General features: G+C 37.3%; 1 protein-coding gene across 3 annotated transcripts in view; it reads right to left on the bottom strand.

The window, feature by feature from the left end:
• Positions 1-1,274: 1,274 nt before the first annotated feature.
• Positions 1,275-25,383, bottom strand: part of CNST (consortin, connexin sorting protein) — a 124,322-nt gene continuing 100,213 nt past the window's right edge. For all 3 annotated transcript variants that reach the window (XM_059068078.2, XM_067030753.1, XM_059068111.2), the window contains 2 exons: positions 6,947-7,082; positions 1,275-3,798 (listed from right to left, as the gene is read on the bottom strand). In XM_059068078.2, coding sequence (XP_058924061.1) covers positions 3,593-3,798; positions 6,947-7,082 — 342 coding nt within the window. In that variant the 3' untranslated portion in view covers positions 1,275-3,592. The remainder of the gene's footprint in view (positions 3,799-6,946; positions 7,083-25,383) is intronic.

Raw genomic sequence — 25,383 nt, 5'->3', positions numbered from 1 at the left:
AGGGAGGAATGAGCTCAAGTTTCTATCCCCATGAGTAGTAGTATCCTATATTTCTTCATTTTTTTTCCCCCTTTCACAAATATATTTACCTTACCAGACACTAACTTCTTTAAGCTGGTGCCATTTCTTGTTTCGAGAGCCCCAGCACCCAGCTCAGTTCTTGGCACACTGCAGACATTCCAATGTTTGTCAAGGTACAGAGAGTAATAAACACTGTTGCTCGTTCTGCACTGTTCTCAGGGCAATAGACAAGAGGTTGATTTTAGAACTTACTCTTCTCAGGACCAGGAAGAAGAGATGCCCAGTAGCCTACACCAAGAGAGATTTAAAAGCTACTAGAATTCCTTAAAGAAAATTCCTTAGTACATGAGGCTCACCAAATGTTTATCTTTGAGGTTATTAAAATAGCAGATGGCACTAGAACTTGTGCCATAAACCCTAGATCACTCTTATTCTTTTTGAGGATGGAGGCAAAATGATAGAAGAGAAAGTATAATGGCTTCGGGAGTCACAAGACCTGATTTAAGGGATGTGTTTACTGATCTAAGCATCAAATGAATAAATGTGAAAACACTATATACACTTCATAATTAAGTATACAAGGGTGAGTTAATATTAACTGAGCCCATAGAAATGAACAGAGTTATACAGGTCACGTTAGTGGGAACACAAATATTCAGTCTCTCTCTGGATTGGGATTAAATGTCACAAAGTCAGCTTCAGCAAAACAGGTAATAGGTAAAAGATTTCTTTGTTCTTTTCCCATCTTCCCTCTTATTTCTCAATTCCTACCCTTTTCTCCACCCTGCCATTCCAGCAAGATCCAATTCACATCTGTCCTTTCAAAATAAGGTCTACCTTCAAATTTTAAATCCTCTTAGCATAATACACAAATTCACAGCTCAATATAGTAAACCTCCCAGAGGGATTTGATTTTTAAATCTAAAGGAATGAATTTTTAGAGTGAATTTCGGTTGCTGTTTCAGGCAGATGGGGAGGTGTTTTAGAAGCACAGGAGCATTTACTTAGGGACCTATTAGACTACCCAAAGTAATCTACTCATGGCGCCAGACCAACTTCTGAAATTATTTTACTTTCACTTTAAAGCAGTTTTTCTCAGTACCCAAGGGGTTCAAATAAACTCTCTGAGACATTATTTTGGTATAGATTTTAAATTACAAGCTTGATCTGTTACCCTCAAATACAGTTCTTAAGGAAGATTAGTTACAAATAGTTGTCAGTGCTTTCAAATGACAGAAAAAATTACATTATAGTAAAACTTGATGATTTTTTTATGCAAGAGATAACAATTTCTCTCATCACCAGATAGAATTACTCCAATTCATGCAATAAATGACAATTACATTTTTAAAAGTTGCCCTAATTTTTCTAGTTGAGATTTCATGCCTATCTTAAATCAAGATATCAATATGCTCCTGAGCTCACCTCACCCTCCCTGGCAAGTAGTGAAGACACACGTGGTTTTTCTGAGACTCAACTGGACTCCGCAGAGTACCAAAGTATTATCTCGGTTCTTTCACCTCAGTGTGAAGGTTCCCAGGAAACCTTCAGTTTCGGAAGTAATGGTCCTGGTGGCCAATAGGCAAATATGACATATAGATTTTTTTAGGACTTCAATAGTGTACTAAAAAGGTGAACAGGAGGGAAACTTTGACTTATCTTCACATAAAACCGGCAGAAATCAGCATCACCAAATTTCTGTAACTAGAAATCATGAGGGTAAAACAGAAGAGGTTTGTCTCTGATGGGGGTGGCCCTCACAGTAGACTTTGTGAATGTCTTTTACAGAACCACATAATATATAGTACCATCAACATTTTACATATTTACATACAATTTGAATACAAATTCTTAAAATTTATAATAGAACATTAAAATAATCTTCTAATAAATCAGCCTTAAGTATAAGGAATCTAGATTTCAGTATCTTGTACACTTCTAAATAAATATCTTTGATCTATAATCCTTGAAAATATTATAGTTTATGGTGACATGATACAGACAAGTCAAACAGTATTATAAGTAAAAATAAAACATCAATTTAAAAATAAACAAGCCTTAAACCACACTGAGCTGAAATTATAGGAAATCAAAACATTAAGTATACAGTAATTCAATATCTAGCATTGGGATAACCAGATGCATGCTAAATGACACAATTTCAACTTCTATAAAAAGCCCTTTAAAAATCATAAGTCTAAATAAATAAGCAGAAACACAAAGGGAGGTACTGTACCAGCCAGTAACAACTAAAAAGAAAACTCTCTCTTTTTCTTTCAAATGATCCTAACAGAAAAACATGAAATAATAATCATTGCCAGAAAACTATAGTTCATGTGTTTTGTTTCTTTTAGAATGCTGCTGATGATATAAAAAGCCAAAGCAAGCCTTCCTAATTGTTAGACCACTGTACCTTAGAAAAGGAAATTGACAGATTTAAATAAAAATCAGACATTTGCCTACTTAAAATATGATTGAATTTTCGCCTAATGACCTCACATTAGGTCTAAATCAAGCCCATGATATGAATGCACATTCAAGCATCTGAATGTATGATCTGTTAATACTGAATTATATATGATGATTTAATTTCATTTGCCAAAGTATTAGTTTATTTTACATAAGGCCAGAATTAAAACATCTAGAGCAGGAACTAATACCTTATTTATCTTTATAGAAGGGTTCTTAGATTCTCAGAGCATAATAGGTGCTCAATAAGTATTTATTGAATTGAGATGAATCCAGCATTTATTATATCAGGAAGCACTGAATCCAGGATGAAACTGGTTGCCTGACACTCAGAGGGACCTCTTTAATTTTACCTCTAGGCCTGTGATTAATTTCTGGCTGGTTAATGAAGTTCACTGTCACAGATCTGTCACAGTTTCTTAATTCAGGGCCAAGACTTGTACCGTTCATCTGTTCCACAGTTAAGCCGTCTTGAAAGTTTTGTGGCTGCACATCTATAGTCACGTTGGAAGAATAATCTTTGTTATTCTACGTTGGGTTTTTGCTTATGGTAACTGTCTGAAATACACATACACACACACACAAACATAATCATTTCACAAATGGAAATCTGGAGAGTGCACAAAGCCTAAATTACACAGCTCCCAAGGTGAACTAAAAAAAGACATTGAAACTGTAAGGTAACTCTTTTTCATTACACACAAACTTATTGCGTGATGGCTGGAAGTAATGTCTTTGGACAAACGGTTATAAACCACAAGTGTCCTTAGCCATTAGCCTGACAAGGTAGCCCAAAATGGTTTGGCTCCAACATTGCCCTGTTTAATTCTGTAGCTCATTACACTAGGAAGCAGCGAAGAGGAGGTGGACATGCTCTCCAAAGACCACTCCTTCCATCCACAGTGCTCAGATCAATATCTGTATCATCATGTGGATTGTTCTGAGTTCCTCTGTATTGCCAGTTAAAGTTGCTGCTTCTGATGTTTGTGCTTCCTCACTGGGGAAGGGAGGCGCATGTTACAGAACTCTTGAAATAAAAGCTATTTAGAAAGTTTCACTCTTTAATTCTCATGGCCAGCATGCCTGACCCTCTTGAATGCTATTAGGAGAGGTAGATCCAGTGTTTAAGTCCTGCCATTCCCTGCAGTAACTTAGTGTAATAGAAGTCCATGTTGTCTGCAAAGTCTGTACAAACAGGTGACTCTGTGTCACCAAAAGTGCAGTATAATGCAGTTCCTCCCACACTAAGGAAAACCGTCGCTATGCACAGCAAGACCAGTAAAATACAGGAACCACCTCCAACTTCATCTGCAAACAGGAAAACAGAGTAAGGTTAAACTGACACAAAATTAATGCCTAGTATCTGCTGTCTTCTCACTGATTAAGATAACTAGATGTTTCTAATATTAGTCCTTTATGGATAGTCACTGACAGGAAGCTAGGACACCAATGACTATACAAGGACCTATTAGCTACCGTAAAGATATATACTTGTGGAGCTTGTGAATGCTAAAATTAAAACTAGCTCATTTATACAATGAATATAACCATTTCCATAAAAAAGAAGAAAAAAATGGCAACACTTCTCTGATGTGCTCATAGCATTATTTTAGAGTACAAATTATATATAACCTCACTATTACAGTATCTTTGGAGTTCACATCCTGGGACCACCTTAAAGCAAAGTCAATTTGATATTAAACAAGCAAAAATGTCTGAGTGGGATCTTGCATCTTAGTAATACTCAATTTTATCTTTCAGTGGAATAGTGAAGTTCTAGCTAGTACAGTAATTTCATTTCTTAAACAACTTTGGCAGGCTTGTTTTTAATAAAAATGTCCACATAAGTCTTTCTATATTGAAGAAAATAACTACTCTCTGGTTGAAAGTCTTAATGATCACTCATAATTAAAGAAAAATTAAAAATATTTGGAAAAGACTAAGAAGTTTTATGATCAGCATGATGAGGGTGTACCAAAACCTTCTTGGAAGGTAATCTGGCAGTATCTATTAACATTTTAAATTAATTTATCATCCAGCCTGGGGCACTTTTGAGAGAGAAAGAGTGTTAAGTGAATGCAGTGCTGGGACAATAGGTATAAACAAGGAAGGATTGCCTGAGGCCAACTGGTCCATATGGTCCTGAGCACCTAGCCTAGCAAATCCACTTTCAGGAGTTAAGTCTACAGATTTGCACAAAACACAATATCATATTTACAAGCATGTTCACTGCAGCAAAGTCTGTTATAAAGTTGAGAATAACTTTGTTATTCTAGTTACAATGGAAGAGTTAAATAATTATGGGAGATTCATATCACGGAATACTATGCAACTGTTTTACAGAATGAAGTAAATTTAATACGTTGTTCAAAGAAAGATGTCCAAGATTGATGGTTAAATTAAAAAGCCGTGACACAACAGTATATAATGAACCACTCATGTTAAAAAATAGGGCACATGTGTATATACACACATATACATGCATATATACAGAATGTGTTTTGAAAGGATGGTAAGAACTTCAATCAATACCTGGGGGAAACCCCCAAGGGAGGGAGGGTTGAGAGTCTTAAACTTTTTACTTCATTACTGTCTAAGTGTTTTCATGATTAGTGTATATTACTTTTATGATTAAAAAACCCAAATTTTACAGAACCCAATATAAACCAAATAGAATTTATTTGGAAAATTTTACAGTAATATGGGAATATATTCTCCCCATAAAAATTTAAACATGATGGGCTTCCCTGGTGGCGCAGTGGTTGGGAGCCCGCCTGCCGATGCAGGGGACACGGGTTCGTGCCCCGGTCCGGGAAGATCCCACGTGCCGCGGAGCGGCTGGGCCCGTGAGCCATGGCCGCTGAGCCTGCGTGTCCGGAGCCTGTGCTTCGCAACAGGAGAGGCCACAACAGTGAGAGGCCCGCATATCACAAAAAAAAAAAAAAAAAAAAAAAAAAAAATTTAAACATGAAAGTATCTAAGAGTCTAAGGGACTCTCCCTTTTACCCCTACCCAATCATATTCCCCTCTCAACCAAGGGGTAAACACTGTTAAATATGGTGTGTATCCTTCCAGATCAAACACATGTGGTTTCAGGATTTTTATAGAAACAGGATTATGTAATTGTATTGTCCTGTGATTTACACATTTACAGTTTAATAGATTTTTAATAGTTAATAGACATTAATAGACTTAATAATTTATACTTAGTATAATTTTTAAACACACAAATAAAAAGGATCATATCATTCATGTTGTGCTTCTTGGGTTTTTTTGGTTTTTGGTCAGTTCAGTATTTTTACCATCTTTTCTCTTTTTGGCATGATTCCCACCCACCCTCTTATCTTCGTTAACAATCTAGTTTATGTATTTTTCTGGGTATTTCTTCATTCTCATATATTTATATACAAACATTTAGATACAGTTTATTTTAAAACATCTATTTTGTTTTTTCTACATGCATTGATAGTACTTAGAGCTGTGCTGGCCAACATGGAAGCCAAGAGGCATAGGCGGCTACTGAGCACAAGTTACATGACTTAGTGTAAGATGAGATGGCTACTGAGGGAACTAGGGACTGTCAGTTCTAAATCCTGGGTTCCCCCTACTATGTATGCAATGATTCAATACCAATTGGTACAAACAAAGAATTGAGCACTTTATCTGGAGAGGACTGTGATAGTTACAAGCAAGGTGCAGAGGTAAAATGAGGGGTGGGAACAGATTATTTCCAAGGTTCCTACCAGCTTTATAATTGTAAAAATTTAGAAACCTCTACTGCTATCACTTTATGTCATATTTAGAAAGCGTATCTACACATTGACACTGTTATTTTAACAATGCAGTTGTTTTATAAACATGAAAAGCATACTGACAGGTTCTTGGCTATATTTCTACTCACTCTGATTTACCTAGGCCTTAGACAAATTTAACTACCACCTTAAATATAAGCCCAGGAGGGAAAAAAAAGAATCAAACAATAGCAATAGTGTTAAACTGTACTCTTGAGAGACACCTCTTTCTAGAGAGTCAAGAAGAAATCACTGAAGAGAAAATATTTGTAATCCATAAATATTTTCCACATCAGTCAAGAAGGAGTATGAACTGCCACTGAAAAGAAGACAAAAATAGCAGGCTCACTAAAAAATAAAAACTAGAAAATAAAACATGAAACAAAGAAACTGAAATAAGCTCTGAAAATTGAGGACTATCTGTAGGACAGGAAGGCAATGAGATGAATTTTGCAACTTGCTCACTTATTTGAGCAGAACAAATTGCTTAGGAATTATTTAAGAACTGATGATAGTTTGATCCTCTGTGCTTCTTTACAGAAGATAAAGCAACTAAGTCCACATATTCTTTACAAATCCTGTTACCAAACACCTTATTATACATTAATTCATTCTTTCAGCAAACACTGATCAAATCTGTGCTAGACACAGTCTGAGCACTTTACCTTGATCTAAGTTGTCATCTATTTCTTGGAATCTCACTCTTCGCTTAGATGGTTTCTGTTGCATCTGGGCAGGATGATCTCCTACAGTATCATTCCTCTTCTTTAATATAGAGACCAACCCTTCAGCATGAACAACCTGTCAGAGATTATAAGCACTGTTTGTTATATTATGGTGGGACATATCAGTGATGTTTTACATGTAATGGTAAGAAGGCTAATTCAGTTCAAGGGGTATCTGAAGTCCTATTAGAGGTTTAACCAAATCCTATAGCAAAAAATCGAAGTCATCAACATCAAAATCTATCAGAATAATACTTTCTCTTTTCTTCAGATATTGCCAAATACACATATCTAAAACTCTGATTGCTCTTCTAAAGCCCTGAATTGATTCCAGGTCCAGGCAGTGTGACACAGCATGGACTGGAAATCAGGCCTACTTTATCCTCATTTATAGCTCTGCTTCCCTGTTAAGTCATCTATAAAATGATTCCTTACAGCCTCTCTTTGCTTAATCATTAGTCCTGGGTTTTGCTTTATAACAGAGGCTGCTTTTTTCATTCATCAGCAATTTTTAAGAAATGAACATGTGAGACTTAAAATATATTCGATACCAACTTTTAACATCAAAATGAGTGTTGTCCTCAGTTCCTCTGAGAAACTACACATTTACTAAATAATATTCTAGTGCTCTAAATATCTGAAGGACTTCTCTTCTAGAATATCTCTTAGAACCAGTTTACTAGGGACATATTACCCTGTAGTATGCAGAGGGTGGCAAACTATGGCCACTAGGCCAAAGGCCTGCTGCCTAATTTTGCAAATAGAATTTAACTGGAGCACAGCCAAGGTTACTCATCCACATATTGTGTATGGCTGCTACAATGGCAGAATTGAGTACAGACCATAAAGTCTAAAATATTCAATATTTGGCCCTTAGAAAAAGAAAAGAAACAGAAAAAGATTTCTATTATTTCTTTAGTCCCCCCTCTACCCCTTTCTATGCTGTCTTCCTGGTTTTCACTTGGGACACCTCTCTTCTGCCTCCACCCCACCCTTTATTTAGGAACAAAGACAAAACAGAAACCCTTGCCATTTAGGAGTTAAAAGACTCTGAGGCACAGGGAGAAAGACAACAGAGTCAGTTGGTAGAGCCAACTGGGAAGCTGGAGGCCTTACCACAGGCCCCCCTAGGCAGTAGGTTGATTCACAGAAGTTGACTTGTGAGTTGCCTCTTGAACAAGCTGTAGGTGATGACATAGGTGGGCATTGTGGCCCTAACACTGTTGATGTCAGTGACTTGCTGGTATCCAATCACTGTAAGCTGAGGACTTCCTGTAATGTCATTTATCTGATCAATGGTATAAAATACTTAATATGACTTCCAGTTCCAGCCAGCCATCTCTGATAATGAGCTATATATAAACATTACAGATTCTATTAATTCTTTTTATAACTCAATGCTTTTAGGGCCAAATAACTCAATATAGTCTTCTATGGAGCTTCCCTGAACGTGGGTCTATAGAAACCATTATCTCAAAAAAAAAAAAAGTTAGCAATTTATTCTTTTAATAGAAAATATGTATTTCAGATGATGTATTTCTTCTGAGAAAGCTAAAATACTTTAGTGACATTAAAATGATAAGTACAAATTATGCAAAGGAATAGTTTTTCAAATCTTTCATTAGAAAGCAACAATATTAAAGACCATCTTCATACAACAAAGAAAAATGATTTTACAAGTACCTTGCTGAAACTGGGTACTTGAGGAAGGGAAAGAAATCCTAATAAGTTTCTAAAGAGCAAGACATGGAAAATGGAAATTAATTTTCATGAGTATATTACTACTAAAGATATATCATTGACTTTTAAAATTTTTAGTAAATGTAAAAAAAAAGGGAGTTTTCATAGATTCATTCACTATCTATTTCATTCCATAAAATAGTACATTTACCAAGAGTGAATTCACCTACCATAGGTGTTTTCAAGTTGCTTTAACTCCTTAGAAAAAACAGTCCTATTAAGAATAGTTACAAAGACAAGCTCCAGAGTTGCATTACTGTTAACTGTATGTCTTTGTGATCTGAGTTTTGAATCTGTAAATTCAAAAGACAGACCCAATAATAAACCAAAAGACACTGCAAATATTAATAAATGGATGTTGAAAGACCAAGAGAAACTCTCAAAATAATCTGGAAAGACACAGAATGTGCTTCCAAGACCTAGAAGCTAGTCCTAGTGCAGCAGCTGTTAGGCCCCTACCTTAGCTCCTGCTTGCCCTAATCTGGTGTGGTGGGCTCCAGAAGTCAGACAGTTAAGGGATACAAGACTTCCCAAGTGGCCCCATCTTATTTACTATGGATGGCAATGAACTTTGGCAAATTTTTGAAAAAGGGAAGAAGTAAGAGCATGAGACATTACAGTTGTGAGGGATGAGCCAACATTTTATCTTGACACCCTCCCCACTCAACCCTTAATTCCTGGCAAAATATCTATCCACAGCTTTTACATGCTTTTCCTTTTTCTCTCCCACCAAGAATCTTTTGTTTTAGCAGGGCTGCTCCAGTGTCTGAAGTGAAGGAATGTGTTCTTTTCCATTATTTCCTTTCAGTCTTATTCAGGGATCTTCTCCAGGGATCGTTCTTTTAAACTGCCCTCTTGTCCTATAGTTTATAGGGATGGTGGGACCAAGTTTAGGCATAGAGATGCAAGCCAAGGGGGAAACTCTTAGAAGACAGGTGGGTGCGGTCCTCTCTGTTCTGACAAGAGTTTTGGGCAAAGGTCTTAGAACCTACCCCTAGTACAAAAATTCCTACTTATCATACCAAGACAGTCAAACAAAAACAAATGACTTTGGTACAGTTTACCTTAATTTTATGGTAGAAGGCAAGTAAGTTAAAACAAAGTCATGGTCTTAGTCTAGGGTCTCATTCAGAAGACTGCCAAGTGTTTCTAAGTAGTTTGGGAAGTTGAGTTAGGGCACATAGAAATGTGTCTTCTCCAAACTACTCTTAAAAAACATTTCTATGCCTTTTACTTTTTTAACATAATGTCAATATTAAAAGGTTAAGAAACTTTATATCTCAAAAAATAAAGCTTTAAAAATTAAATTTAGGGAATTCCTTGGCAGTCTAGTGGTTAGGACTCCACGCTCTCACTGCTGAGGGCCTGGGTTCAATTCCTGTTCAGGGAACTAAGATCCCACAAGCCACATGGTATGGCCAAAAAAAAGTTAAAAAAAAAACCCACCTACATTTAGTTTCCCACTTCAATTACCAAATTCCTTTCCTACCAAAACAAAGTATACCAAGCCTTTACACTGAGAACAAAAAGAATGTCTAAGCTGTAATTAGTGTAATTGTTATTGGTGGTACTCTATGAATAAGTGCAGAATTAAAACAAATAATGAAACATCCATCCGACCTAGCCCTGTATATTTGTAAATAAATAGCTCTTCTGCACTTCCCCCTCAAACAGCAATGATCATCTTAAATAGCATTTTAATAATGAACTGTTCGTAAAAAACAAAATTATTCTGCAACTCTGCTGGCACAGGAAATCATAATATGACAAGAAAGACATTCAGAGAGGCCTTGCTGTTAGATCTGCCTCCTCAAATTAAAGGAGAAAATAGATACCAAATAATATTCTTTTACTGATCAAGGCTTTACTCAACCCAGAAACTCAAGGTTGGTAAATTTTGCTTGGTTTCCAGATAACTTGAGAAATAACATTCATAATCATATTAGTATATTATAAACAGCTTAAATGCCAGCAATTTCACTGTAGAGAATGAAATTCCGGTCATTCAATGTCAAATTTTCCAGTACTATTCTTCACTGAAGGAATAAGTCATGGTTCTCTGCCTGGTCCTTTAGATATGGGTTCCATAATAAGAACTATGATTTAGTGACTCTGCACTTTATGTGAAGACCTTTACATAATATTTCATACTTAATCTTTACAACTCTATTATACAGCCATTACCAGTCCTATTTTACAGATGAAGAGGCCAAGCTGAGAAAGCTTAAATAACTTGCTTACGTTTGTAGCACCAGTTACATGCAGAGTTGAATACTAACTCAAGATTAAACCTCTTGCCATTTCCCTAATGTGAAAAGATCTTATTTTCTATGATTATTAAAATTTTGCTTAGTGTCATTTGTTATAATACATATTACAATTAAAATTAGATGAACAGAACTTTCAAATAAACCTAATAAGTTTCTTTTGTCTTTCCAAAACACTTTATAGCAACAAATCCTTATCTTACACATCACCTGAATTAAGAGATGCTTAAACTAATGGCTAAAACCCTCAGTCTAGAGACACTGGGGAGGAGAAGGTTAGATGAAAGATACTTTGTGTCATTCAATAATCCGAAGGTAGATTAATGTCATGGCTACTACTACAGCAAATTAACATAACAAGTCACAGCAGGAGCAAGAGGAGGCAGCTAAATGGAGGAAAGCCATCTTCTAGAAACAACACGACGGTGCTCTCTGGCACTACAATGCTGCATCTTAGAACACGACAATATGGAGAGTAAAAAACAAATGATGATGAAGTACACTGATATTGAATTTTTCAAAGATTAATTTAAAACGGAAAAAAGGGCGCATGTGTGGTCCTACAACAATGTAGGCGCCTAGTCCATAATCAGGGTGACAAGAAGTTAGTTTCCTTAGGACCAAGGAGGCAACCTCGCACCTGCAGGACGACTTGTTGCCCCATCCATAGGGAGGGATAAGCTTCCTGTTACGGCTGCAACTGCTAAGAAGCCGGCCTTGCTGTAGTTTCTCCCAGACATTTTTTAGATACCCTGTGGCTGACAGGGTCTTGGTGCTCCAGCTGGGTGTCAGGCCTGACTCCACAAGAGACGTCCTGGCTCCATGTAATATAAAACAGCAAAAGCTCTTCAAGAGATCTCCACCTCAACGCTACGACCCAGATGCACTCAATGACAGCAAGCTACAGTGCTGGACACCCTATGCCAAAAAACTAGCAAGACAGGAACACAACCCCACCCATTAGCAGAGAGGCTACCTAAAATCATAATAAGGTCAGAGGCACCCCAAAACACACCACTGGATGCAGTCCTGCCCACCAGAAAGACAAGATTCAGCCTCATCCACCAGAACACAGGAACCAGTCCCCTCCACCAGGAAGCCTACACGACCCACTGAAACAACCTTAGCCACTGGGGCAGACACCAAAAACAATGGGAACGACGAACCTGCAGCCTGCGAAAAGGAGACCCCAAACACAGTAATTTAAGCAAAATGAGAAGACAGAGAAACACACAGCAGATAAAGGAGTAAGATAAAAACCCACCAGACCAAATAAATGAAGAGGCAATAGGCAGTCTATCTGAAAGAGAATTCAGAGTAATGATAGTAAAGATGATCCAAAATCTCAGAAATAGAATCAAGAAAATACATGAACTGTTTAACAAGGACCTAAAAGAAGTAAAGAGCAAACAAACAATGATGAACAACACAATAACTAAAATTAAAAATTCTCTAGAAGGACTCAATAGCAGAATAACTGAGGCAGAAGAACGGATAAAGTGACGTGGAAGATAAAACTGTGGAAAGATCTACCGCAGAGTAGAATAAAGAAAAAAGAATGAAAAGAACTGAGGACAGTCTTAGAGACCTCTGGGACAACATTAAACGCACCAACATTCAAATTATAGGGGTCCCAGAAGAAGAAGAGAGAAAGAAAGGGACTGAGAAAATATTTGAAGAGATTATGGTTGAAAACTTCCCTAATATGAGAAAGGAAATAGTCAAGTCCAGGAAGCGCAGAGAGTCCCATAAAAGATAAATCCAAGGAGAAACACACCAAGACACATATTAATCAAACTATCAAAAAATAAATACAAAGAAAAAAATATTAAAAGAAGCAAGGGAAAAACAACAAATAACACACAAGGGAATCCCCATAAGGTTAACAGCTGATCTTTCAGCAGAAACTCTGCAAGCCAGAAGGGAGTGGCAGGACATATTTAAAGTGATGAAGGGTAAAATCTACAACCAAGATTACTCTACCCAGCAAGGATCTCATCCAGATTTGACTCAGAAATTAAAACCTTTACAGACAGGCAAAAGCTAAGAGAATTCAGCACCACCAAACCAGCTTTACAACAAATGCTAAAGGAACTTCTCTAGGCAGGAAACACAAGAGAAGGAAAAGACCTACAAGAACAAACCCAAATTAAGAAAATGATAATAGGAACATATATATCCATAACTACCTTAAATGTAAATGGATTAAATGCTCAGACCCAAAGGGTTAGACTGGCTGAATGAATACAAAAACAAGACCTGTATAAATGCTGTCTACAGAGACCCACTTCAGACCTAGGGACACATACAGACTGAAAGTAAGGGGATGGAAAAAGTTATTCCATGCAAATGGAAATCAAAATAACGCTGGAGTAGCAATTCTCATATCAGGCAAAATAGACTTTAAAATAAAGACTATTATAAGAGACAAAGAAGGACACTACATATGATCAAGGGATCAATCCAAGAAGATATAACAATTGTAAATACTTATGCACCCAACACAGGAGCAACTCAATAAATAAGGCAAATGCTAACACCTATAAAAGGGTAAATCGACAGTAACACAATCACAGTAGGAAACTTTAACACCCCATTTTCACCAATGGACAGATCATTCAAAATGAAAATAAATAAGGAAACACAAGCTATGAATGATACATTAAACAAGATGGACTTAATTGATATGTATAGGACGTTCCATCCAAAAACAACAGAATACACTTTTTTCTCAAGTGCTCATGGAACATTCTTCAGGATAGATCATATCTTGGGTCACAAATCAAGCCTTGGTAAATTTAAGAAAATTGAAATCGTATCAAGTATCTTTTCCAAACATGACGCTATGAGACTAGATATCAATTACAGGAAAAAATCTGTAAAACATACAAACACATGGAGGCTAAATAATACACTACTAAATAACCAAGAGATCACTGAAGAAATCAAAGAGGAAATCAAAAAATACCTAGAAACAAATGACAATGAAAACACGACGACCCATTACCTATGGCATGCAGCAAAAGCAGTTCTAAGAGGGAAGTTTACGGCAATACAATCCTACATCAAGAAACAAGAAACATCTCAAATAAACAACCTAACCTTACACCTAAAGCAATTAGAGAAAGAAGAACAAAAAAACCCCCAAAGTTAGCAGAAGGAAAGAAATCATAAAGATCAGATCAGAAAAAAATGAAAAAGAAATGAAGGAAACAGTAGCAAAGATCAATAAAACTAAAAGCTGGTTCTTTGAGAAGATAAACAAAATTGATAAACCATTAGCCAGACTGATCAAGAAAAAAAGGGAGAAGACTCAAATCAATAGAATTAGAAATGAAAAAGGAAAGTAACAACAGACATTGCAGAAATACAAAGGATCATGAGAGATTACTACAGGCAACTTTATGCCAATAAAATGGACAACATGGAAGAAATGGACAAAATAAACAGAACAATCATAAGCACTGAAATTGAGACTGTGATTAAAAATCTTCCAACAAACAAAAGTCCAGGACCAGATGGCTTCTCCAGTAAATTCTATCAAACGTTTGGAGAAGAGCTAACACCTACCTTCTCAAAATCTTCCAAAATATAGCAGAGGGAGGAACACCCCCCAACTCATTCTATGAGGCCACTATCACCCTGATACCAAAACCAGACAAAGATGTCACAAAGAAAGAAAACTATAGGCCAATATCACTGATGAACATACATGCAAAAATCCTCAACAAAATACTAGCAAACAGAATCCAACAGTACATTAAAAGGATCAGACATTCATAGAAAGATAGAAAAGATGACAAGGCAGAGGGCTATGTAGCAAATGAAGGAACAAGATAAAACCTGAGAAAAACAACTAACTGAAGTGGAGATAGGCAACCTTCCAGAAAAAGAATTCAGAATAATGATAGTGAAGATGATCCAGGACCTCGGAAAAAGAATGGAGGCGAAGATCGAGAAGATGCAAGAAATGTTTAACAAAGACCTAGAAGAATTAAAGAACAAACAAACAGATATGAACATTACAATAACTGAAATGAAAACTACACTACAAGGAATCAAGAGCAGAATAACTGAGGCAGAAGAATGGATAAGTGACCTGGAAGACAGAATGGTGGAATTCACCACCATGGAACAGAATAAAGAAAAAAGAATGAAAAGAAATGAAGACAGCCTAAGGGACCTCTGAGACAAAATGAAACACAACAACATTCGCATTATAGCGGTCCCAGAAAGAGAAGAGAGACAGAAAGGACGAGAGAAAATATTTGAAAAGCTTATAGTCGAAAACTTCCCTAACGTGGAAAAGGAAATATCTACCCAAATCCAGGAAGCACAGAGAGTCCCAGGCAGGATAAACCCAAGCAGAAACACGCCGAGACAAATAGTAATCAAACTGACAAAAATTAAAGGCAAAGAAAAATTTGAAAGCAAAAGGGAAAAATGACAAATAACATATAAGGGAACTCCCATAAGGTTAACAGCTGATTTCTCAGCAGAAACTATACAAGCCAGAAGAGAGTGGCATGATATATTTAAAGTGATGAAATGGAAGAACCTACAACCAATATTATTCTACCCGGCAAGGATCTCATTCAGATTCAACGGAGAAATCAAAAGCTTTATAGACAAGCAAAAGCTAAGAGAATTCAGCACCACCAAACCAGCTCTACAACAAATGCTAAAGGAACTTCTCTAAGTGGGAAACACAAGAGAAGAAAAGGACCTACAAAAACAAACTCAAAACAATTTAAAAAATGGTAATGGGAACATACATATCAATAATTACCTTAAACGTGAATGGATTAAATGCTCCAACCAAAAGACACAGACAGGCTTGCTGAATGGATACAAAAACAAGACCCATATATATGCTGTGTACAAGAGACCCACTTCAGACCTAAGGACACATACAGACTGAAAGTGAGGGGATGGAAAAAGATATTCCATGCAAATGGAAGTAAAAGAAAAGCTGGAGCAGCAATATTCATATCAGATAAAATAGACTTTAAAATAAAGAATGTTACAAGAGACAAGGAGAGCACTACATAATGATCAAGGGATCAATCCAAGAAGAAGATATAACAATTATAAATATATATGCACCCAAAATAGGAGCACCTCAATACATAAGGCAACTGCTAACAACTATAAAAGAGGAAATCAACAGTAACACAATAATAGTGGGGGACTTTGACACCTCACTTACACCAATGGACAGATCATCCAAACAGAAAATTAACAAGGAAACACAAGTCTTTAAATGACACAATAGACCAGATAGATTTAATTGATATTTATATGACATTCCATCAAAAAACAGCATATTAAATTTTCTTCTCAAGAAATCATATCAAGCATATTTTCTGACCACAATGCTATGAGATTAGAAACCAATTACAGGGAAAAAAATGTAAAAAACAGAAACATATGGAGGCTAAACAATATGTTACTAAATAACCAAGAGATCAGTGAAGAAATCACAGAAGAAATAAAAAAATACCTAGAGACAAAGGACAATGAAACATGACAATCCAAAACCTATGGGATGCAGCAAAAGCAGTTGTAAGAGGGAAGTTTACAGCTACACAAGCCTACCTCAAGAAACAAGAAACATCTCAAATAAAAAATCTAACCTTACACTTAAAGGAACTAGAGAAAGAAGGAGAAAAACCCAAAGCCAGCAGAAGGAAAGAAATCATAAAGATCAGAGCAGAAATAAATGAAATAGAAACAAAGGAAACAATAGCAGAGATCAATAAAACTATAAGCTGGTTCTTTGAGAAGATAAACAAAATTGATAACCCATTAGCCAGACTCATCAAGAAAAACAGGGAGGGCTCAAATCAATAAAATTAGAAATGAAAAAGAAGTTACAACAGACACCGCAGAAATACAAAGCATCCTAAGACAGCACTACAAGCAACTCTATGCCAATAAAATGGACAACCTGGAAGAAATGGACAAATTCTTAGAGAGGTATAACCTTCCAAGACTGAACCAGGAGGAAAAAGAAAATATGAACAGACCAATTACAAGTAATGAAATTAAAACTGTGATTAAAAATCTTCCAACCAACAAAAGTCCAGGACCAGATGGCTTCACAGGTGAATTCTATCAAGCATTTAGAGAAGAGCTAACACCCATCCTTCTCAAAGTCTTCCAAAAAATTGCAGAGGAAGGAACACTCTCAAACTCATTCTATGAGGCCACCATCACCCTGATAGCTAAACCAGACAAACATACTACAGAAAAAGAAAATTACAGACCAATATCACTGATGAATATAGATGCAAAAGTCCTCAACCAAATATTAGCAAACAGAATTCAACAACACATTAGAAGGATCATACACCATGATCAAGTGGGATTTATCCCAGGGGTGCAAGCATTGTTAAATATACGCAAATCAATCAATGTGATACACCATATTAACAGATTGAAGAATAAAAACCATATGATCATCTCAATAGATGCAGAAAAAGCTTCTGACAAAATTCAACACCTATTTATGATAAAAACTCTCCAGAAAGTGGGCATGGAGGGAACCTACTTCATTGTAATGAAGGCTATATATGACAACGCCACAGCCAACATCATTCTAAATGGTGAAAAACTGAAAGTATTTCCTCTAAGATCAGGAACAAGACAAGGATGTCCACTCTCACCACTATTATTCAACATAGTTTTGGAAGTCCTAGCCATGGCAGAGAAGAAACAGAAATAAAAGGAATACAAATTGGAAAAGAAGAAGTAAAACTGTCACTGTTTGCAGATGACATGATACTGTACATAGAGAATCCTAAAGATGCCACCAGAAAACTACTAGAGCTAATCAATGAATTTGGTAAAGTTGCAGGATACAAAATTAATGTACAGAAATCTCTTGCATTCCTATACACTAATGATGAAAAATCTGAAAGAGAAATTAATAACAATTAAGCAATTATTAATTAAGAAAGTAATAACAACAAAAAGAATAAAATACCTAGGAATAAACCTACTTAGGGAGACAAAAGACCTGTATGCAGAAAACTATATGACACTGATGAAAGAAATTAAAGATGATACCAACAGATGGAGAGATATACCATGTTCTTGGATTGGAAGAATCAACATTGTGAAAATAAGTATACTACCCATAGCAATCTACACATTCAATGCAATCCCTATCAAATTACCAATGGCATTTTTAACAGAACTAGAACAAACATCTGAAAATGTGTATGGAGACACAAAAGACCCCGAATAGCCAAAGCAGTCTTGAGGGAAAAAAATGGAGCTGGAGGAATCAGACTCCCTGACTTCAGACTATACTACAAAGCTACAGTAATCAAGACAATATGGTACTGGCACAAATACAGAAACATAGATCAATGGAACAAGATAGAAAGCGCAGAGATAAACCCACGCACCTATGGTCAACTTATCTATGACAAAGGAGGCAAGGAAATACAATGGAGGAAAGAGTGTCTCTTCAATAAGTGGTGCTGGGAAAACTGGATAATAAAATTAGAACACTCCATAACACCATACACAAAAATAAACTCAAAATGGATTCAAGACCTAAATGTAAGACTAGTCACTATAAAACTCTTAGAGGAAAGCACAGGAAGAACACTCTTTGACAAAAATCACAGCAAGATCTTTTTTGATCCACCTCTGGTGGTTCAAATGGGACCTAATGAAACTTAAAAGCTTTTGCAAAGCAAAGGACACCATAAACAAGATGAAAAGACAAACCTCAGAATGGGAGAAAATATTTGCAAATGAATCAATGGACAAAAGGTTAATCTCCAAAATATATAAACAGCTCATGCAGCTCAATATTAAAAAAACAAACAACGCAATCCAAAGATGGGCAGAAGACCTAAATAGACATTTCTCTAACGAAGACAGACAGATGCCCAAGGAGCACATGAAAAGCTGCTCAACATCACTAATTATTAGAGAAATGCAAATCAAAACTATAAAGAGGTATCACCTCACACCAGTCAGAATGGCCATCATCAAAAAATCTACAAACAATAAATGCTGGAGAGGGTGTGGAGAAAAGGGAACCGTATAGCACTGTTGGTGGGAATGTAAATTGATACAGCCACTGTGGAGAACAGTATGGTGGTTCCTTAAAAAACTACAAATAGAACTACCATATGACCCAGCAATCCCACTACTGGGCAGAGACCCTGAGAAAACCGTAATTCAAAAAGAGTCATGTACCACAATGTTCACTGCAGCTCTATTTACAATAGCCAAGACATGGAAGCAAACTAGTGGCCATTGACAGATGAATGGCTAAAGAAGATGTGGCACATATATACAATGGAATATTACTCAGCCATAAGAAGGAACAAAACTGAGTTATTTGTATTGAGGTGGATGGACCTAGAGACTGTCATACAGAGTGAAGTAAGTCAGAAAGAGAAAAACAAATACAGTATGTTAACACATATATATGGAATCTAAAGAAAAAAAAGGTTCTGAAGAAACTAGGGGCAGGACAGGAATGAGGACGCAGACGTACAGAATGGACTTGACATGAGGGGGGGAAGGGTAAGCAGCGACAAAGTGAAAGAGTAGCACTGACACATATACACTACCAAGTGTAAAATAGATAGCTAGTGGGAAGCAGCTGCATAGCACAGGGAGATCAGCTCAGTGCTTTGTGACCACCTAGAGGGGTGGGATAGGGAGGGTGGGAGGGAGACGCGAGAGGGAGGGGATATGGGGATATATGTACATGTATAGCTAATTCACTTTGTTATAAAGCAGAAACTAACACACCATTGTAAAGCAATTATACTCTAATAAAGGTGTTAAAAATGAATAAAGAAAAAGGAAAAAAGGTTTTTAAAATAAAAATATGAGTTTTATAATGTACCTAAGTTTCTAGATTAGGTACTATCTCATGTTTTTGTAACTAGCTTTTATTTGCTTAAAGAGACAATTTAATAAGCATAAAATAGGAAAAGAAATGGTAAGAATATCAAGATACCATCCCACTTTTTAACCCCCAGTAAATCATTTAGACAGGTAGATTCTAAAACAAAACAGAACTCCTGATTCGCTTCCTCTCAAAACTGCTCCTAGGGCTTCCCTGGTGGCGCAGTGGTTGAGAATCCGCCTGCCGATGCAGGGGACACGGGTTCGTGCCCTGGTCCGGGAGGATCCCACATGCCGCGGAGCAGCTGGGCCCGTGAGCCATGGCCGCTGAGCCTGCGCATCCGGAGCCTGTGCTCTGCAATGGGAGAGGCCACAACAGTGAGAGGCCCGCTTACCGAAAAAAAAAAAACAAACAAAAAAAACTGCTCCTTACCACCATACCTCATATCTAATCCATTAGCAAATCCTTTTAGTTCTCCCTTCAAAAATATATCTTCACCACATCCATCACTACTGAGTCCATCATTATATCTCATCTGAATAATTGCAATAACTGGATTGGTTGCCTTTCTTTGGCCCCTAATGCATTTTGCTAGTCTCCATAGAGCAGGCAGGAAACAAATCAAGTCACATCTTCTGTTCAAAATCCATTTCAAACTTCTACCACCATTTAAATGTAATTCCAGTTCCTTACCCTGGTCTATGAGGCCCTACAGGAAGTAGTTCCAGCTTGCCTTCTCCACCTGAACTTCCTACCGTTCTTCTCCTGTTCACTGTGCTCCAGATGTGCTGGTCCTCCCCCTGGTCCTCCCATTGCCTTCCCCTACACCCTGGTTAACAGAGCCTGTTCCTCCATCCTACCCACCACTTCAGTCTCTCTACACCCCTTCACCCTGCTGAGATTTCTTCAGAGCCACTACCAATATATGAAACTGTACTGTTTGTTTTTATGTGAACTCATTTATTATGTGTCTCTCCCTCTGAAGAGTAAGTGTGACGAGAGCAGGTACTTGATCTGTGTTCACTGGTGCCTCCTTAGTTTCTACAATACAGTAGGTGCTCAAGAAATGTGCCAAAGAGCAAATGAATATATAGATGAGCAGTTTATATAAAGACAGCACCTAGCCTATACTTATTTGAATAACATAGCTATTTCCCTTAAAATAATCAAATCTGTCCTTAAAGGTAATTTATTTTTCTAAGTGAACTAGGTCAAAAAAAAAAAAAAAAAAAAAGAAAAGAAAAAAGGGGGAGGCGGGGAGGAAGGCTTACTGTGTATAGGTGGCTGTGTTGGCTCTGTAGAGAATTCAGGAAGGTATTCAACAAGATCCCTGCCCTTAAGGAGTCTGCAATTTAGTGTCCAATGCAATGTGCCCACGCATGCGTGTGTTCTATAATAACAAGGGAATATTACAGGTGGACAGGACTTTAGGAGGAATGGTGTTCAAGCCCCTCCCTCATTATGGACTTCAGTGATCAAGAAATAATGGCTCGGGCTTCCCTGGTGGCGCAGTGGTTGAGAATCCGCCTGCCGATGCAGGAGACACGGGTTCGTGCCCTGGTCCGGGAAGATCCCACATGCCGCGGAGCAACTGGGCCCGTGAGCCATGGCCGCTAGGCCTGCGCGTCCGGAGCCTGTGCTCCGCAACGGGAGAGGCCACAACAGTGAGAGGCCCGCATACCGAAAAAAAAAAAAAAAAAAAAAAAAAAAGAAATAATGGCAGCAGCTAGCATTTATTGAGTATTGGCCATGGCAGGCACTGTGCCTGGCACTCTATGTGCTAAAAAGTCACAAACTAGATCTTGAGGGTTGAGAAGAAATAATATGTGGAAAAGAGTTCATCACCTGTGACAGAAGGTAAAGATTAGAGGTGACAATATGTGAGGTGTATCTGGAAGGCAGCAGGGAGGCCAGGCTGACCACAGTATAGGTTAAGAACAAAGGAATGGTAGGAGATGGTGTTGGAAAGGTAAAGTGGGCCAGATTACCAACTGTCCTGAATAACAAGCCACTTAGTACAGCCTTTATCCTGGAGCCAAATGGAGTCGTGGGAAGAGACTGACAAGCAAAAATTATTTTATAGTAGAGGTTTAAATGAACAGTCTATGTGTTAGACCCAGACCCTCAGGTGTGTTTGGTTTCTTCTACAGTATTTCAAAAAGCTATTCAGCCTTCTAGACAAGACATGGGAACATTCTGTCACCTACAACCAAGTCATTTCATCTACTACTATTGTCTGACTGGCCCCTTTGGGTATCAGTTTGAGACCCTAAGTTTATACAGTGCTAATGTTAGACCATTTGGAGAGGGAAACGAGGAATGGGGAAACTTATTAAGTAGCTATTGCAAAAGTCCAGGAAGAGGCAGTAAAGATGTAAATTGAAAGAATGATTTAAATGGAAAAGAAAAGGAGCTGGGTGCAAGAGACATGACAAATAAGAGAAGCATTAATTAATTAGAAAATTTAGAGGGCAGGATGAAAAAGAAAGGCAAAGATGAGACCATCTGGCACAAAGAAAAGATAGGTAATCCCTGGATAATCCTTTGGGGTTCATTTAGACACTTACGTAAGTCCTGGGTCAAACATTTTCCATGAACCCTCTTATGTTATTGGAAGACTATATTTCCTCTTTTGTGAGGAAGCCGGACTTCCCCGCTCCCCTTAAAAGAGCCATTCAAGAACACCATGATTGCTGTTTCTAAGACCCTCCTTTGTCCAAGATCCAAAAAACAGCTAACTATATGATTTCATAAAATCCTACTGCTTAGTCCCAGCCTCCCATCTTAACTTGTTAAGAGAATCCCACAGTGGCTAGTCTTAACGTAACTTAACTTTCCTGATCTTGGCCAAGAGACAGAGATGAATATTGCACAGAAGTCACTTAGATTAGACAGCTTCTCTGAAGACAAACTCAAAACCAATTTTGGGCTCTCATCTTTCTCCCCACCAGAAAGTTCTAGGTTATGTCCTCCCCTATTTTGTTTCTTGTGAGACAGGTAGACCTGAAGATATCTAACTAATTGTTGCCAATAAAGACAGAGAGGCAGGGAACATATTTTGCCCTCTTTCAGATTGAAAGCTTTTTAAAGACCCAAGCAGTAGTAAAGTGGCTTCTTCTTCAGCTATCACATTCGGATATTATTTCTAAAAACAAAAATCACTTGAATCTGAAGCATTTAAAATAGTTTTCTGAACATATGACATCTCTGCAAAGATTACACACACATATGTTAAATGAAGAAAAATGAATGGTTTATTTCTATATGGCACATCATGTTGCTAAAATCTGCTCACAAAGGGACCTCTGAATTACATACTATGACTATTTTCAATGTGAATAATTACTTTTTGTAAAATTTACCCAATACTTGACGTGTTACTTATTTAGAAAACAAAACAACTCCTTCACCCCCACACATGTAACAAACAGCCTACTGTATGCTGAGTGGACTTTTATTAGCAATATGAGGTTGGATCCTAATGCCAACTTGTATAGCATATTTCCTCTCTAAGGTTTTGATGCTAGGAACAGCTAAAGAGTTTAAAGAGAATATGATGCAACCCTCCCAGGTTCCAGAACACAGCAAGTCAATGATTTATTAGCATTACTAGGTTCCTGGGTAAAAGGGGTTTGGATTCTGACATTAAAATAATGTCAGTATATTATAGGTATTGGGATAAAATTTCATCTTTTTCTAAAAACTGGGATACTCAAATTCAGCAAACAGGTAACACTTGCCACCAGACAACTGTAAGACTGAGGCTTCATACATACAGCATCCTTCTCTGAATTTTTAATCACTGTAACTGTAATATCATGGCACTCACACAGAAGTCACTCATATAAAAATTACTTAATGAGGCGATAAATAAGTGAATCTCTCTAACTTGCTGACACTCCATATGTGATAAACATTTTTCTTAAAAAAAAATCTATGAAATGGGGACTTCCCTGGTGGCACAGTGGTTAAGAATCCGCCTGCCAATGCAGGGGACATGGGTTCGAGCCCTGGTCCGGGAAGATCCCACATGCCGTGAAGCAACTAAGCCTGTGCGCCACAACTACTGAGCCTGCGTGCCACAACTACTGAAGCCCAGGCTCCTAGAGCCCGTGCTCCGCAACAAGAGAAGCCACTGCAATGAGAAGCCCGCGCACTGCAACTAGAGAAGCCTGTGCACAGCAACAAAGCCCCAACCCAGCCATAAACAAATAAATAAATAAAATATTAAAAAAACAAAAATCTATGAAATGAGCATAAATGTTTTTGAATCTTTTTTTTAAAACAGTAGAGATTATACTTTTGATGACAGTATGTCACCTTTTTTACATAAGAACACCAGTGCTTCAGATATTAAGCTATCGTTTTACTCAGCAAAATTACTCTGGTTTTGGAAAAGCTTCCAAACCTAGTGAAGTTTCATTTATACGTCTCTCTCTTTTTTTTTTTTTGGCCGTGCCATGCAGCATGTGAGATCTTAGTTCCCCGACTAGGGATCAAACCCGTGCACCCTGAAGTGGAAGCCTGGAGTGTTAACCACTGGACTGGCAGGGACGTCCCCCACATGTCTCTATATTAATGAATTAAATTAGTGTACATATTTTCAGTTCTCTATGAGATGTTATATAAATACTTCATTTTATGTGATGAAACTAATTGTTTAAAAAAACACAACAGACACTTCCACCGTGCTGGTAATGATTATCAAGGCCAGGTTCCACTGAAGCCAGAGCTGAGCAATGCAGAAGTGACAAGAAAATTAAAGCAGAGATACAAGAAAAAAGGGGAAAACTGGCAATGAGAGAACATACTATTATATTCTACCATACACACAGTGGTAGAAAGAGTGACAAGCAGTAAGGAAATCTGTAAGGGGCAGAGTCACTGACAGGAAGAAATGATAGATTTGGGAGAGAAGGATTCACAGTACAGCACAGTGATGTGGAGGAAAGCAGGTTCACAAGCCTCAGTGGTTCCTGAGGGCAGGAAAAATATTCATGAACATTATTTAGTTATTAAGAAATTATGTTCTGTACCCTATATTCACAAAAGTATGGAAAAATGTGGCAGCAGAGAGTCCCTAAATGCCAAGAACTTCATCTGATTTCTCACTTATCCTCAGCACCTGACAGATGAAGATATCCCTAATACAATTACATGGAAAGCACAAAATAAACAGTGTTTGGATTAAAAAGAAGTTTGTACTTATAAGCAAACCCACTATTACCTGGACATTTTACTTAGCTCAAAACTTCATTCTTAGGGTACTAAGGAAGTAGTAAGCATAGTGATTTCCAGTTTTGAAATTTTAAAACTTTTCCTGACACAGGTAGATTTTATTAAAGGTATATTTTTCAGAACGGAGAAGGAAGTATTCAGAAACAATCTGTTTAGCATTATCATAGGAAAGTAAACTAGTTTTGTTAGTCATATGTAGCTTTTGGGGTTTTTAAATAGTATAACTTAATAGACCAATAGATTTTTAG

This window comes from Kogia breviceps, chromosome 1, assembly GCF_026419965.1.
Source record: "Kogia breviceps isolate mKogBre1 chromosome 1, mKogBre1 haplotype 1, whole genome shotgun sequence".
Lineage (NCBI taxonomy): Eukaryota > Metazoa > Chordata > Mammalia > Artiodactyla > Physeteridae > Kogia > Kogia breviceps.
The sequence above is the reverse complement of the archived record's forward strand: the minus strand, read 5'-3'. Positions and strand labels throughout refer to the sequence as shown.